At 52.9% G+C, this 14084-nt stretch overlaps 5 protein-coding genes; 3 read left to right on the top strand and 2 right to left on the bottom strand.

Annotated features, from left to right (window-relative positions):
• Positions 1-1793: 1793 nt before the first annotated feature.
• RCC_02646 (related to ferric-chelate reductase) lies at positions 1794-3658 on the top strand (the record flags this gene model as incomplete). XM_023767937.1 has 2 exons in its annotated part: positions 1794-3429; positions 3489-3658. 2 exons carry the CDS (start codon positions 1794-1796, stop codon positions 3656-3658), a joined length of 1806 nt encoding a protein of 601 aa, XP_023623705.1.
• A 383-nt stretch (positions 3659-4041) lies between these two features.
• Positions 4042-5254, bottom strand: RCC_02645 (probable glutathione S-transferase; the record flags this gene model as incomplete). XM_023767936.1 has 7 exons in its annotated part: positions 4042-4163; positions 4242-4365; positions 4415-4571; positions 4634-4746; positions 4912-5029; positions 5085-5123; positions 5178-5254. The coding sequence occupies 7 exons, from the start codon at positions 5252-5254 to the stop codon at positions 4042-4044; spliced, it is 750 nt and encodes a 249-aa protein (XP_023623704.1).
• Positions 5255-5479: 225 nt separating this feature from the next.
• Positions 5480-6076, top strand: RCC_02644 (related to tRNA splicing endonuclease delta subunit; the record flags this gene model as incomplete). Its single annotated transcript, XM_023767935.1, has 1 exon — positions 5480-6076. One exon carries the CDS (start codon positions 5480-5482, stop codon positions 6074-6076), a length of 597 nt encoding a protein of 198 aa, XP_023623703.1.
• Positions 6077-6275: 199 nt separating this feature from the next.
• RCC_02643 (related to C6 transcription factor) lies at positions 6276-9341 on the bottom strand (the record flags this gene model as incomplete). Its single annotated transcript, XM_023767934.1, has 1 exon — positions 6276-9341. One exon carries the CDS (start codon positions 9339-9341, stop codon positions 6276-6278), a length of 3066 nt encoding a protein of 1021 aa, XP_023623702.1.
• A 1348-nt stretch (positions 9342-10689) lies between these two features.
• Positions 10690-13990, top strand: RCC_02642 (uncharacterized protein; the record flags this gene model as incomplete). XM_023767933.1 has 2 exons in its annotated part: positions 10690-13523; positions 13582-13990. The coding sequence occupies 2 exons, from the start codon at positions 10690-10692 to the stop codon at positions 13988-13990; spliced, it is 3243 nt and encodes a 1080-aa protein (XP_023623701.1).
• Positions 13991-14084: the final 94 nt, after the last annotated feature.

The following is a 14084-nucleotide window of genomic DNA, read 5'->3' as shown; positions in this document are numbered from 1 at the left end:
ATGGAAATGGAGAAGAACGAGAAAATCGAGGAAACTATAAGAAGAAGCCTGGACAGGAGATGGTGTGTTGGTTGAATGGATTCTTCGCGGTTATGCAAGACCCATGCAAGACCCGATTCGACTTTCAAGTTTTAACCACTGGTGATCGAGTCTTCATACTCAATTGAGAGATAGGCTTGCACAAATGGGTATTTTTACCGCAGCAGGCCCAATTTAAAGAGCGTGCTCTATGGTTGCATTCCATCCGTCCAGATCACCGCAAAGACAGGCAAGGTCGTGCTTCGTTGCCAAGCAGGACAACCAATCCGGACACTGGTGGGCGAGCCTCGACTTGTAATCCGAAACGATCTGATGGCTTCACGCGCATAGTCAGCCAGCCCACGTGCCGGGCTCTTAGCTCGCGTTACATGTCCGTACACGCTTTCGATAGAGTAGCAGCCCTATCAGGCAAGAGCAACGGTCACACCAATGCTCATTCGAAACGAAAGAAAACTCCATTGAAGCGCAGTTCGTCCAGTAAAGTCATGGCTGCAGATATGCCGTGTGTCTTTAAGTAGGCAGATGCGGATAGAGTGGCGATCAGTCACTTGTCATCGAGTAGCCAGTAGCTGTGTGTTGCAAGATCTCCAAAGAGTAATTGTGCTTTAGGGCGTTCTGGACTCGTGCTTGCATGAGACCAGGTGCCATGCCATACTTCACTGTTCCGGAAGTGAGCAGGCCCTGAGTTGAGCGCCTTGCTTCTCAGCAGAAAAGGCGGAGGTTCCTCCTCACATGCYGCAACAGAGTTGACACGGATGACACAAGGGTAGGCGGATGCTCGTCCACTTTACTCCCGGCTAGGGAGATTGAGAATATGCCTCTGCTGTGGCCTTGAAAGACAGAGGTGGTATGGCTGGCACTCAGAAACCACGGAGGCTTCTCTCGGGATGACTGCAGAATGCAGTGCGTTCAGCGATAGCCAATGGACTCAATTTCCGCACCCTGACGTGAATCCAGGTAATTTATTTTGAAGTTTCAGCCTGTGGGCACTCGTCATCCCTCGCCTATACACCGGGAATCGGAGACGACGGTCCAGGTCCAGGTGGTTCCTTGTTGGCGGACTGCCGTCACAATTGTGCTGATGGAGATTCGATGCGGGTTTGAGGCCGGGTTATCATGGAACGTAGGCGCGCATCGGCAAGCCAAAGCCTGCAGCGGGTGCATCACCGATAGAGTTCGGTCAATCGAGCGTGGCCAATCTGAGGCTGTCTGCTCCTGACCTAGCGCAGTTTAGACGCCAACGCCATGCAGCGGCCAAACACCATCAGTYTGTCCACTCGTCGTTTCGCCTTGATCGCTTTCTCCACCACCCACACCTTGCGCACGCGGTGCGCATTCTGGCCCTCTGGCGTTTCATTCAATACCACTACCACGACCGCCATCCATCGACATACAGCTGGCATTGAGCTTGCGCTCTCATCACATTCCTTCGAATCGACTCGCGAAAATCAGAGACCACAGCCCAAATAAACACACGACACATCTGTCATTGCAACGCAGGATTGAGCTCACCACTTCACACAACTTACACTCGCTTGGCCTCCTGTATTGTGGAACTATTCACACTGGCACAGCCTGTCCCTTCGACCCTTCGACCCTCGTGCAGGTCACGAAAACAGAGGTCCCATTCCATGCTGTAAGAACAAGCATCACGCTACAAAACCCCGACTGGAGCCCAGAAATAGAAACCCGTCCTGCTAGGACGACATCACAGAACACTTCGCCTTCACCAGCATTCAAGCACGTTCCGAAGCATGCTTTCTCGAACATGGTTGCTGATGGCAGCCGCCGCTCCATTTGTTATGGCTGACGGCGGCGGGCACGACCCAGCCGAGGCAGCAGCTGGTCTCCTCAACGACAAAACAATCAAATACACCGCAGTCACTTGGGCGATCATTATCGCCTGTCTCCTGGTCTATCGATGGACCCTCAATCTCATCCAACACGTACGGCAACTCGCAAACTTGAACCATGGCACGTCAAGCGACGGTAGACAGCGCTACTTTAGCATTCCCGACGAGAAGTGGGCGAGGATCAAGCGCTACTTTATTGTCGCGCCTCTTTTCAACCGCAGACACAACCGAGAGTTCCGCTTGTCTGCTGCGATCAATGTCGGCACTCTGCCTGGCCGAATGCAAACGTTTTGGCTGCTGGGGTACTTCGCTTTGAATATCACATTTACAGTCTGGAACATCGACTGGAGCGATGGCGAGAAGTTTCGCTCGCAAGGACTGGGAAGGACGGGTGTCCTGTCTGTGCTGAACATGATTCCCCTCTTCCTACTTGCTGGCAGGAATAACCCGCTCATCTGGCTTCTCGGCATCTCTTTCGACAACTACAACTTGATTCATCGCTGGTGCGGCCGTATCGTCGTCCTGGAGGCAGTAGCGCATGTGGCATTCTGGATGTCGGGGAAGCTCATCAAAAACGGAGCAGAGAAGGGCTGGCAAATCATTGGAGCCTCAATGGCCGGCAGCACATTCATCTTGACTGGCACTATCGGCTTCGGCGCCTTCTGCGGTCTCCTCCTCCAATCCCCCTCGATTATCCGGCATGCGTTTTACGAGGTCTTCTTGCATGTCCATATTCTACTCGCCATGACCTCCGTGGTGGCGGTGTGGATGCATTTGGACGGCAGGCCCGCCCAGGCCTTGCTTCTTGGAGCTCTTGTTTGCTGGATCTTCGAACGCCTGGCTAGAGTATATCTTATTGTCCGAAACAACTTTGGGAAGCGAGGTATCACAAAGGCCGAGATCGAGGCACTGCCCGGCGATGCTCTTCGCGTCACTCTGCGCACATCTAGGCTCTGGAAGTTCCACCCCGGCCAGCACATCTACCTTTACATCCCTAGTATTGGCATGTGGACTAGTCACCCGTTCTCTATCGCCTGGAGCGAAGAATCAGCCGACTTGGCGAGTGAGAAGTCCCTTCCGATGGCTCGTCAGGACATCTTCGCTGCGCAGACAAAATCGACCTCCCTCATCATTCGTCGTCGTACAGGTTTCACGGACACTCTTTACAAGAAGGCAGAGCAGTCCAAGTCTGGCCCATTGGTCACCAACGCTTACGTGGAAGGACCCTACGGCAATCAAAGTTTCCAATCGTACGGCACCGTCATGCTGTTCGCGGCTGGTGTCGGTATCACACACCAAGTACCACATGTACGAGACTTGGTAGCCGCATACGCAAATGGAACAGCTGCAACCCGGAAGGTTGTCCTGATTTGGATCATTCAGTCACCCGAGCACTTGGAGTGGATCCGTCCATGGATGACACAGATTCTGGGAATGGAGAAGCGTCGCGATATCCTGAAGATCTTGCTGTTTGTAACCCGTCCGCGAAGCACCAAGGAGATTCACTCTCCGAGTGCTAGCGTTCAGATGTTTCCAGGTACGTACCCTCTCCAGTACTTCCCATCCTCAATAAGCTAATCATTCGTGTTCTAATAGGCAAACCTGATGTCGGCGCTCTCATCGCCAAGGAGCAAGAGCACCAAGTAGGTGCCATGGCTATCAGTGTTTGTGGCACTGGAGGATTGAGTGATGATGTAAGAAGAGGCATGAGGGATCGCTGCGAAAATACGGAGATGGATTTCTTCGAGGAGGCTTTCTCATGGTAGAGATTTGGGAAAGTACCCCATCGTAACGACCTGCAACGTGCTCCATGGAGTTGGCTTATACAAGTGCCCCGAGCGCTCTACTTTTCATTTGCATTCTTGATGAATACAAGGAGCAACGCCTCCATTTTCGAACTCAGCCCGAGTGGGCAGAACGACTCCTTCCTTTGTTCCATCCGTCCTACGTCCATGTGTTCAAGTACGGTAGCAACAAGCACTAATCGACATTGATGTGATCCTAATGAAGTAGATACACCAATTCAACACACCGGGGTGGAGTTCAAGATTTAGAGGCCCAGACTAAGCAATGGAATTCATCCTTTTGGATCATGCAGCAGCCAGCAATCCACCCACTCCAGTGCTTTACGGATGGCGTTGCACCAAGCCTACTTCTTAGCATCCGCAGCCATGCCCTGTTGGATCCAAGCCTTGGCCTCGGCTGCCTTTTTCTCCATCTCTGCCTTGTCGGCAAGAAGTTCTTTCATTCGATACGGATCGGGAACATTTGCTGCGCACGGTCAACTACTCGCCTCCCTATGGYCTGCTCAAGATAGAGCCAAGCGACGATGCGCATTTGGACACGTACCTCCTTTCTGCACCGCAGGGCGAGCCCACATGCGTTCCTCCCAAGCCTTGAGGGTCGGAAACTCCTCGATGTCAATACCTGCCCAGCCAGCCGCTGAGATCCATCCCCAGTGCGCGATATCGGCCTGCAAGGGTTAGAAGAGCGTCAACTAAACTGTGATGTTGTAGACTCACGATGGTGCATTTGTTTCCAACGAGGTATTCTGCCTTGTTGTCGCGCAGGTGTTTGTCGAGAACGCCATAAAGTCTTCTTGTCTCATTTTGGTATCTCTTGATTCCGTATGGGATGGTTTCAGGGGCATAACGCGTGAAGTGGTTGGCCTGGCCTTGCCTGTACGAATGAATCAACCCATGTCACGAGCTTCAGATGGCTAAGGCTTGGGTTCAACTTACATTGGGCCAACACCTGCGTTCATAAAGAACATCCAGTTTGTCACCTCGATGTGTTCACGGGTTCCAGGGGGGAAGCTAAGCTTGTGATCTTTGTCGTATCGGTCGACCAAGTACTGTAGTCATGAGATATTTAGCCACGATCTTGCATCACCTGCCCTCATTGCTATTTGTGCACTGGAAGATGACGAGGTCCTGGCAAGAGTTTGACCCTCAGGCCGGTAGTTCTAGCCTCGGGCGGAGGAAAAGAGTAGCTCAAGAATCTTGCGACTGAGACATACCTGCATGATACCTCCGCTCTCAAAGAGGTTGATGGGCTTTCCATCAGTGAAAGTATCAGTGAGAGCTGGAATTCGTCCATTTGGATTGATGGCCAGGAACCAGTCCTCCTTCTGCGTGCTATGGTACGATCCATGAGCATATAGAACCAAGCCATACCAGCATGTTTACTTACTTCTTAGAGATGTCGATCTTGGTATGCTCATAGGGAAGGCTTTGGCAGATCGTCAGCCCAGTACATGCAAAAGAACCGACTACCAATACTCACCCAAGCTCCTCCAGCAGAATGGAGATCTTTATGCCATTGGGCGTCTGAGTAGTGTAAAGGTGGATGTTGGACGACATCGTTGTTCTCGGTGTGTAATGGAGGTGGACAATGGATCTGACAAGGTACCGGTCCGACGTTCAAGAAAACGGAACAGTTACTTACAAGGGCTTGATCTATAAACATCACAACACTGCCCTTAAAAGGTGGGGGAGGAGCTACGAAGCTCTGATGCACAAGCTTCGCCTAACAAAAAAATCGAAAAGTCGCGCCAAACCCAACACCTCACTAGATTCTCAAACAACATGGCCGTAACACAGATGTCGAGCACACAGGTACCTCCACCACTATCAGCGCTGCAGAAATTACTCGATGCCAACCCGGCCCCGGCAGCATCACCTCACGCGCCAGAACTCCATCAGCTCGCGCTGAAGGTCGCGCACAATCTGCGCTACCAGCACTTGTGGACCGACGTCCGACTTCACACGGACTCGACTCTAGCGGATCACTCTCTTACAAGGCCTCTCGTCTCCGGAATCCCGCCTCAGCGCCTGTACGTCCATCCAGACGAGCAAATCGAGCTGCTACAACAGCAAAAGGACAAGGGCAAGACCGGATTGCCCGAGCTACCACGAGAGCGCGAATGGGTTCTCCCAAGCCATTTGCGGGAGAAATGGAGTCTGAAGCGCTTTGGTCAGGCTTTTGATGGCATCGAGGCCGTTCCGTCACATGTGAATGGGCACGCGCTCTTTCCCACGCAGCAGAGAGAGGAAATTGAGGGTTCGCCTAGCAAATGGCGCACAACGCTTCCCAAGAGACTTCTTCTTGGTACATTGGACGATGATAGCACTGTTGTGTATTACATTGTGCACGATGRCATCGTGAAGCCAAGACAGAATTGAGACTTCTCCTCGTCCGACCAAACCATCATCTGGAGACTGGAACTGCAGCATCGCGCATCAAGGATGCCCCTGCAAATCGGGCGATTGTGACTGAGATTGTCAATACTGGCAGCATCTTCAACACAAGGTCGTGAATTCGTGAGGTCATGCTACTGTACATAATGTACATTTGATCATCAGAGTCTGTCTGGAACAAATCTTACATCTGCATACTGTCCAGCCCGGTGTGGCCCACTGGATTTTGCTCACCACCGTTCTCGCCTTCGGGCCGCGGCGTCAACCCCGTGGGCATCCCAGCCAGGTCTCCGAGTCCGCCAAAATTGTTCGACCAATCCATATTTCCGCCAAAGATGTTGTCATCACCAACAACATTCGGAACATTAGCAGGATCCATATTGAAGGGCATGAACCAGGCAGTAGAAGGATCACCCCAGAAGCCATTATTCCCTGCGTCCATGGTATTTCCCCAGGAATTCATGTCAAAATTGTCCAGGCCCGGGTTCCCTGCAAGACTCATCATCGCTGAATCCGCACCCGGTACTTGGTTGGCATTCGCAGCGTAAGAGTTGAAAACCATCTGGCGATCAAGCTGCGACATAAATGGTTGCATGGGCATAACGGCAGGATTGTGCGGCGGTTGGAACCCCTGAGGAAAGGTCGCAGGTTGCTGTGGGAAACCATCCATGTTATTTCGGAATGCTTGTGTGGCTGCCAGGTCATGAACGACATGCTGTGATGCCAAAGGTTGCTGAGCATGATTCTCCCCGCCTGCCACCTGCGCTTGCTGTTGGACAGCCCGCCCAGTCTTATTGCCTTCCGACTTGGAAAGCTGTCGTTTCTTAGCCGTCCTTCTAATCGGCTGCTGTCCGGGAGCGATTCTGTTCGGAGTGCTCAATTTCGAGAAGAACTCCTCGACAGTTTGCAAGTCACTCTTCTGTCCCAGTACCGCATCTGAGCCTAGTTCCTTCTTAACATCTGTACTGGGTTCTTCGTAGTCGGTCCCGCTGACGCCATGAGGGTAGCGATCAAACCAGTCGCCATACTGGAAGATTGCATGGTCAACCTCTTTGCTTGACAAACCCCCTGAACGCGCAGCATCCGCATGTCGGCGATACAAGTCACGGAGGTTCTCGGTCACGAAGTGAAACATTCCCCAGTACTTCTTCATCTTCGTGAGATATTTAACATTCCATGCCAAGTTCTGCTTGCTTGATGCCTCTAGTTTGGCGTTCTTGGAGAAAGCGCCGTGGATGTGTACTGTGCTGCTGAAAAAAGCGCAGTATCCAGCAAAAGGCGCGACCACCAGATGATCCATGGCATCGTGGACGAGAAGAGAGATCTGGTTAGCAGCATCCACTGCTGTGCGTGCTGCATCAGTGATGAATTGTGCGGGCATGTCCGGGGGGTATATTTGCCGTGATCCAGGTGTGGGTAACGCGAAACGGTTCATGAATAGAAGAATCTGGTTGTAGACGATATGCAGGAATAGGAACTGATTTGCGATCCGCTCGGACGCGTGGTTTTGTAGGTTCTCCGTCGTGTGCCGTAGAGATGGTGGCAGAGAGCGTTCCCATTGCTCCGTGGCTTTCTTGATGCTATRGAAATTGGACTCGTCCGACCACATGGGATGTGTGTCCATCTCTTTGCCACCCAGGTTGAGGTAGTTGATCAGCCTGCCCCATATGGACACGAGCCGTATCAGGTGAGCTGCGACCCCCATATTCTGTTTCGCGTCCGCGATGTGTCCAGTTCCGGGCTCGACGGGATTTGGCACATTGCCGTCAAGATCTTCAGTGGGACCACTGATCTCCATCTGGTAGAAAGTCTCTTTGACTGGCAGCTGTGCACGTATATATTGCTCGCCGACGAAAATGGGGCGATCCGTGCCGCTTGAGTTGAAACGGTCCATCAGGAAACATGACCACATTGTTCGCCTTCGAATCTCCCGGTCTGTAGGCGTCAGCTCCGCCTCTTCGTTCTGGGCACGATCTTTCGGATCGCGGTCTAGATCTTTGTGCAATTGCAAAGCATATGCCATGCGTTGTGCCATGCCTCCAAACATCCAGCTTCGACCACCTTGGCATGTTCCAAATTCGTGTAACCCGAGGATCAAGTACACGATTAGAATCGTGATATTTGGAGTGTCATAACGGCGCAAGGCGATGTCGCGCGCCGCGCTTGCCCAATCCTCCCCACGAAGAAAAGCCGGATCTGTTCGCAGAGATGGGTGATTTGAAAAACGTGCGGATATTGCACATACTGCTAGTGTTAGAACGGGCGGGACAGCGCCTTGGGCCAATTTTCGCATGAAGCTTGGTTTGTGAAGAAGATGGTAGCTTTGGCCATACACGTAGTCAAAGAAGACTTCCGCTAGGTGCTCTTGTAGTTCTTTCGCAGGTAGCTTATCCGCACCTTCGAGGAGCAGATTTTGCTCGTCTGATTCCTTCGACTTTGAAGCACTATCTTTCGATGCCGATGGCTTTTGTTTGCTTGCCGGGCCTGCTGCCGTGCCTGCTGCCCACTGCCCAAGCTCATTACCAAAGGCCTGATCTGCTGCGCGTTTCTTAGATGGGCCGGCGGGTTTGAGGGGTGCTGCTGGCAAAGCGGGCTTTAGCACAGCCCGACCAGTACTATTCACAATGCCCTGCTCCTCTTTAGGAATGGTCTTGATCACGCGGTCTTCCATGCGCTTGAGCCTTTTGTCCAACATTGCCATGTAATCTGTCCGAGGGGCAGCCTTTCGCGTGGTGACCTTGTAGACACATGGGATACGGGAGCGCAAACAATGCTTGCAGGCTGGCTTTTCTCCCGAACAGCGAATCTTCTTTCGCCTGCATGCTATACAGGCAAGCGGTAATCTTTTACGCTCCTTTCCAGCCTTTGTCTTCAACTCGCTCCATGCCGGCGAAACTAGGTCTAGCCCCTCTTCCCTTTTTGGGTTGTCATTCGAGAACTGAGCGTTGGTAAGCTCGTGGCTGTCCAGTCCGAATGGATCTCCAATGAGATTCTGCAAGTCTGGACTTGCCAACTCGGATGCACCAAGGCTGTTCTGTCTCGCAAGAGCAGCGACGTTGTTATTGCTGCCGCCACTGATATTTCCTGACTGTCCATTTCCCAGACCCGAAGTGGCATCCGGCATCATACCACTCTGCGCATCAAAGTCCCCGCCCAAGACTTGCAGCGTAGTGTTCGAACTCGCGCCACCATTGACCGCGCTTTCAGATATTCTTTCCAGCCCAAAGTCGCTCACGTTGGACGGGGTCATGGCTGTCGGGTATTGACATGCAGTTCAATCTGCTGCTCCATTCGTCCCCCTCCTCTTCTAAGTTTCTCCCATGAAGCTCCCGTCCCACTTTCGACTTCTTCAGAGCGAGATCGGCGCTGGCGCGGGCGCCCGCAACGCAATAGATGGTCAATTCGTCGTCCGTTGCGAATTAGCGGTAGTAGTTGTCATGAGGTGGGCAAAATATTGCAGCTTCTTTCGAGAGTTGCACAACGCTGCTGCACGAGCACAAGACGTGAATGTTCGGCTAAAGGACATCCATGGATGCTAGCCATCGAAGTGGAGAGCTCCCTGCCACACGGGCATCTATCCCACACGATGACCGACGTCCGGACTCCGAACACCTCATTCGCCAGTCAACATTACAGTATGGTTGTTTGGGAGGTACCATGCATCACTGCAACCTGGAAAAGATGATGATTCTGCCGTCAACCTTTGCGTTTGCACTTGAACTTGCATCTCGCATACTTATTTACATGCGAGAAGACTAGCATCGTCAGGTTGTTCTCTCCGAAAGACTTTGCGCTTGTGTACATGTAGTCTTGGTGGCAGCGGGCCCTCCAAAGACATAGGCAGCATGCCATAGAACGGCAAAGTACTGTCACGACGCTGATGGGGCCTACTCTTCTGCCAATAGATACCTTAGGTATTGCATCGACTTCGGGGTTGCGAGCCACAGCGAGAGGGCACAGCAGAGGGGGTTCATTTGAGCAGCGTGGGCGGAGTAGCCCGTCGTCTTGCGATCGATCGAGTTGCAACTCTCTCAGGCAGGGCAGAAGGTTGATCGAGCCAAGACACAAAGGCAGATCCCGTGTTTTGGCGACTGTTTCGCGTTGAGTGGGAACGAAGTGAGTTCAGCCGGCAATGCTGCCCTCATATGCTTCTGCTTAACATCCAGATGGTTGGACAGGGTGCAGGCGCCGCYGAAGATGCTGACGAGGAGTGCATCGCCTTTTCCAAGAAATTGACCAACTTCTTCGCGTGTTCGTCATTATGCATGTGTCGATCACTCCGACGACGCTAGCTCAAGTTTTATATGACACTTCCCTGCCACTCCGCATTGCACGTTTCCTTCACATCAATCCGCCCTGCAAGACAGGAGAATAAGCCTTGGTACCTGTTTCCAACGCGAATTCGACGCGAACCGTGGAAGTGAACCAATTGATCCTGACAGCTAAGGTACCTTAGCTTTCCAACGCGTCAGTGACGTCTCACTTCTCGTGCGCCTCAACCAACACCCATCTTCACTACCAACCAAGAGTTACCTTGCATCACTTGACACCATTCGCAAACAACAACAACCCACCTACACCACCACGAACTGGCAGCCATGCCGCCAAAGAAAAGCAAGTCACAGGCCAACGCCAGCAGCAGTCAGCCCGCGCCTGCGCCCACTCGTGTCAGCGGACGCAAACGCCGTCTCAGCGATGCCTCCAATGCCTCCGATCGTCCTTCCAGCAGTCACAGCACCGCAACCGCGACCCCTTMCAAGCGTGCTAAACGTGGTAAGGCTGCTGCAGAGCCGCAGTCGGAAATGATTGTCGAAGAGGAGTCGGAGGTCGTCGAGTTTGTGGAGACTGTCCGACCTGCACAGCCATCAGTGGCACCTGCGTGTGATGCCGTAGGCGGAGCGGAGACAATCACCGTCACGAAGCATAAACACRTGMACTTTGGTGGTGCCGCCGAGCACGATTTTGAAGACGAGGAGGAAAACATCGAGAAGACAACTGCAACGCACATCACCCCACATCCGCGCAAGGTGGGCGTCAAACGTCGCACCACTGCCTCTCCCAGCCTGGGTGTAGAAGCTAGCGCAGATGTGGTCGCAGGTGGCAAGCGTGTCAAACGCACGTCAACACGGCACTCTCTGCCGGCAGCCTTGTCTGAGCAGGGTGGTCAGTTGGTATACTATGTCGCGAAGCATGACTACGCTCCTCTCAGTGAAGTCCTCCAGGACCGCATTGAGCGCCGCAAAGAGCAGCACGCCCAGAGACAGGAGCGCATCAGCGCATTGGAAGTCGAGCTAGACGATGAGAAGCACAAGGATAATCGCCAGCGGGTCAAGGAGATCGAGAAGGAACTGCTGGTACTGAGAGATGAACAAAAGACTGCCATGGACACCAAAGTACCGTTAGGCGAGGATTCGCTAGACGAAGATATGCTCGTGCTGGAAAGACAGGAGGAGATTGCTTACCCGGACCTGCCTATCGATCTGATTGACGAGACGACCGTCCGCACCTCAAGCGAGGAAGTCCATGTACGGAGATCATCCTCCTTGCGTGAGTCTAGAAGCAGCGCAACTGAAGCTGCTGACGCCCGATGGGAGGCGGAGCGTCAACGATTCGGCGATGCTCTTCTCGCCCTGTCGAAGGAAGCCAACGACGCCAAGACCAAGCTGCAGGTCTTGGAGATTGAACTGGAAGGCTTGGGTCTACACGATGGCGGGTTTGATTCAAAGGACGTGCTCGTCAGCATCCGCGAGTCCTTCAGCCGTGTCCGCGAGAGCCTTTCCACTGCTTTACCCAACTCCATCCCGGAAGGCGCTTCCAACCATGAACTGATCCAGATCCTTGTGCAGAGCGTTGAGGACTTCTCAGCACGCTTGAGACTCCAGGATAGAGAACTGTTCGACAAGGACGTTGTTGTCACCGACCTCGCAAAACAGGTTCAGGGCTTGCTCGACCATCTTGCTGAGGCGAACATCCGCAAGCAAAAGCTTCAGGAGAGGTGGAGCGAGCTCGACCAGTCGAATGAAATGAAAGAGCGCGACATTGAGGATCTCCAAGAGGAATTTGATGCTACCGTCCAGGAGAGGGATACCATCCAAATTGCGCTCGAGGCTGAGACCGAGAAAGTCAAGGCACTTACTCAAGAGAACGTGGACTTTGCCGAGAACATGAACCGGCTTTCGACATCTCTCCTCAAATATCAAGACGAGGAGACGCGTCTCACTCTGCTGATTACCAAGATGGAAGACGAACATGCCATTGACGTCGCTCAGATGAACCGCGAGAGGGAGGAGATTATTCGTGACTCCGATGTCCGCCTCCAAGAACAGTCCACACTCCGTGAAAAGGCAGAGCACCTGGCGGAAGAACGACAGTCTATGGTTGTCGACCTTCAGTTGCGCATTGAGCAAATCGAAGCTGAGAGAGATTCCACTCGTCGTGACCTCGAACATATGACCTCTCTCCGTGATGAAGAACATGATGCTCGCGACAACGCCGAGGTCGATCTCAAGGAGAAATCTGACGAAGTTGAGGACCTTGCCTCCCGAGTTGATCGGCTGGAAGACGAACTTTCTGACCTCAACATCGAGCTTGATAACCTGCGCCGTGCAAGCGAGAATGAGCGGACTCAGCGTGAAGCGGCGGAAGCTGATCTTGACGAGCGCAACATTGAGGTCGAGGAGCTGCAGGTCAAGGTGCGCGAGCTGGGGAAGCAGGCCAACGAGCTCCGTCAGAAGCTGTTCGAGGTGCAGCAGGAGAATGAGCGCAAAGTCCAGGAACTGGAGCAGCTGGCTTCGGAACGTGACGAGCGTTTCCAAGTTGACATTGCTCGTGAGGTGCAGAGGCGAGAGGCGGCAGATGAACTAGGTCAAGAGCGTGCTGTCAAGATCGAGGAACTCGAACTCCAGCTTGGGGAGGTCGAAGCGGAGATGCGCTCTGTCTTGGCCGAGCGCGATGCTCGCATCGAACAATTGGAATTGGAGGTCACCAACAAAACCGATGAAATCTCCGCCCTTCGCGTGGACCTCAAGAGTGTGGAGGATCTCTTCGAAGATGAGGTTGCGCGGAACGGCAAGCGGAAAGAAGAGTTGGAAGGCAGCCTGGATACTCTGCAAGTCACCATCAATGCCCATGAGGAATCGCTGAACAGGCTGCGGCAAGATGCTATCGATGCTGAAAATCTACACGCCGCCGAGATTGACGACCGTGACACTCGCATTGCAGAGCTCAGTCATCAGATCACTGCAGAGGAGGTCGTCAGTAACGACCTTCGAGCCGAGAAATTGTCTCTGGAAGAACGGGTGGAGAAAGAAGCGGCCGAGATGCTCCTTCTGCAGGCCCACAAGGACGAGGAGATTAACTCCCTGAAGAACGTCATTCGCGACAAACAGGAAAAGATTCTGATCGTTGAAGAGAAAGCGATCAAGTCCGATGAGTGAGTTCATTCGATCTTTGCTGCAACTCACACTGCACATGCTAACTTTTACAACTAGGCAATGGCAAGAACTTCTCAATCAGCGCGATGAGGAGATTTTGACCATGACCACCGAGAGTGAGACCACCTCACACACTGTGGCCACACTCAGAGCCGAGCTTGAAAAGATGGGCTTGAACTTCCGCGATTACATCCGTCGCACTTCCGCAACAATTTCCAACCTGAAGCAGCAAGCCAAGGAACTCAAGTCTGCCGTTGACGATGGTGGTGATGCCATCAAGGCAGACGGTGATCAACTTCTTGAAGATATCGATGGCAGCATGGCGTTCGCTGCTGAGACCACCACCACGACCAAAACTACTACTACTACTCAATCTCGCGAGCAGTCCTCCAGGAAGACGCGCGCCAAGAAGAAGGTCAAGGATAGTGGAATTGGTATGGAGGATGAGTCGATGTTCCATGCTTAGGTAGACGAGGGCATCACCTGTCCGCACACAGAACGGCCTGAGGAGGTTGGATGAGATTCATAGCAGGACATCATCGCTTGTAATATACGAACAT

Source organism: Ramularia collo-cygni, assembly GCF_900074925.1.
Source record: "Ramularia collo-cygni strain URUG2 genome assembly, contig: RCC_scaffold03, whole genome shotgun sequence".
NCBI classification, from domain to species: Eukaryota; Fungi; Ascomycota; class Dothideomycetes; order Mycosphaerellales; family Mycosphaerellaceae; genus Ramularia; species Ramularia collo-cygni.
This window is presented reverse-complemented; position numbering and strand designations above follow the sequence as displayed.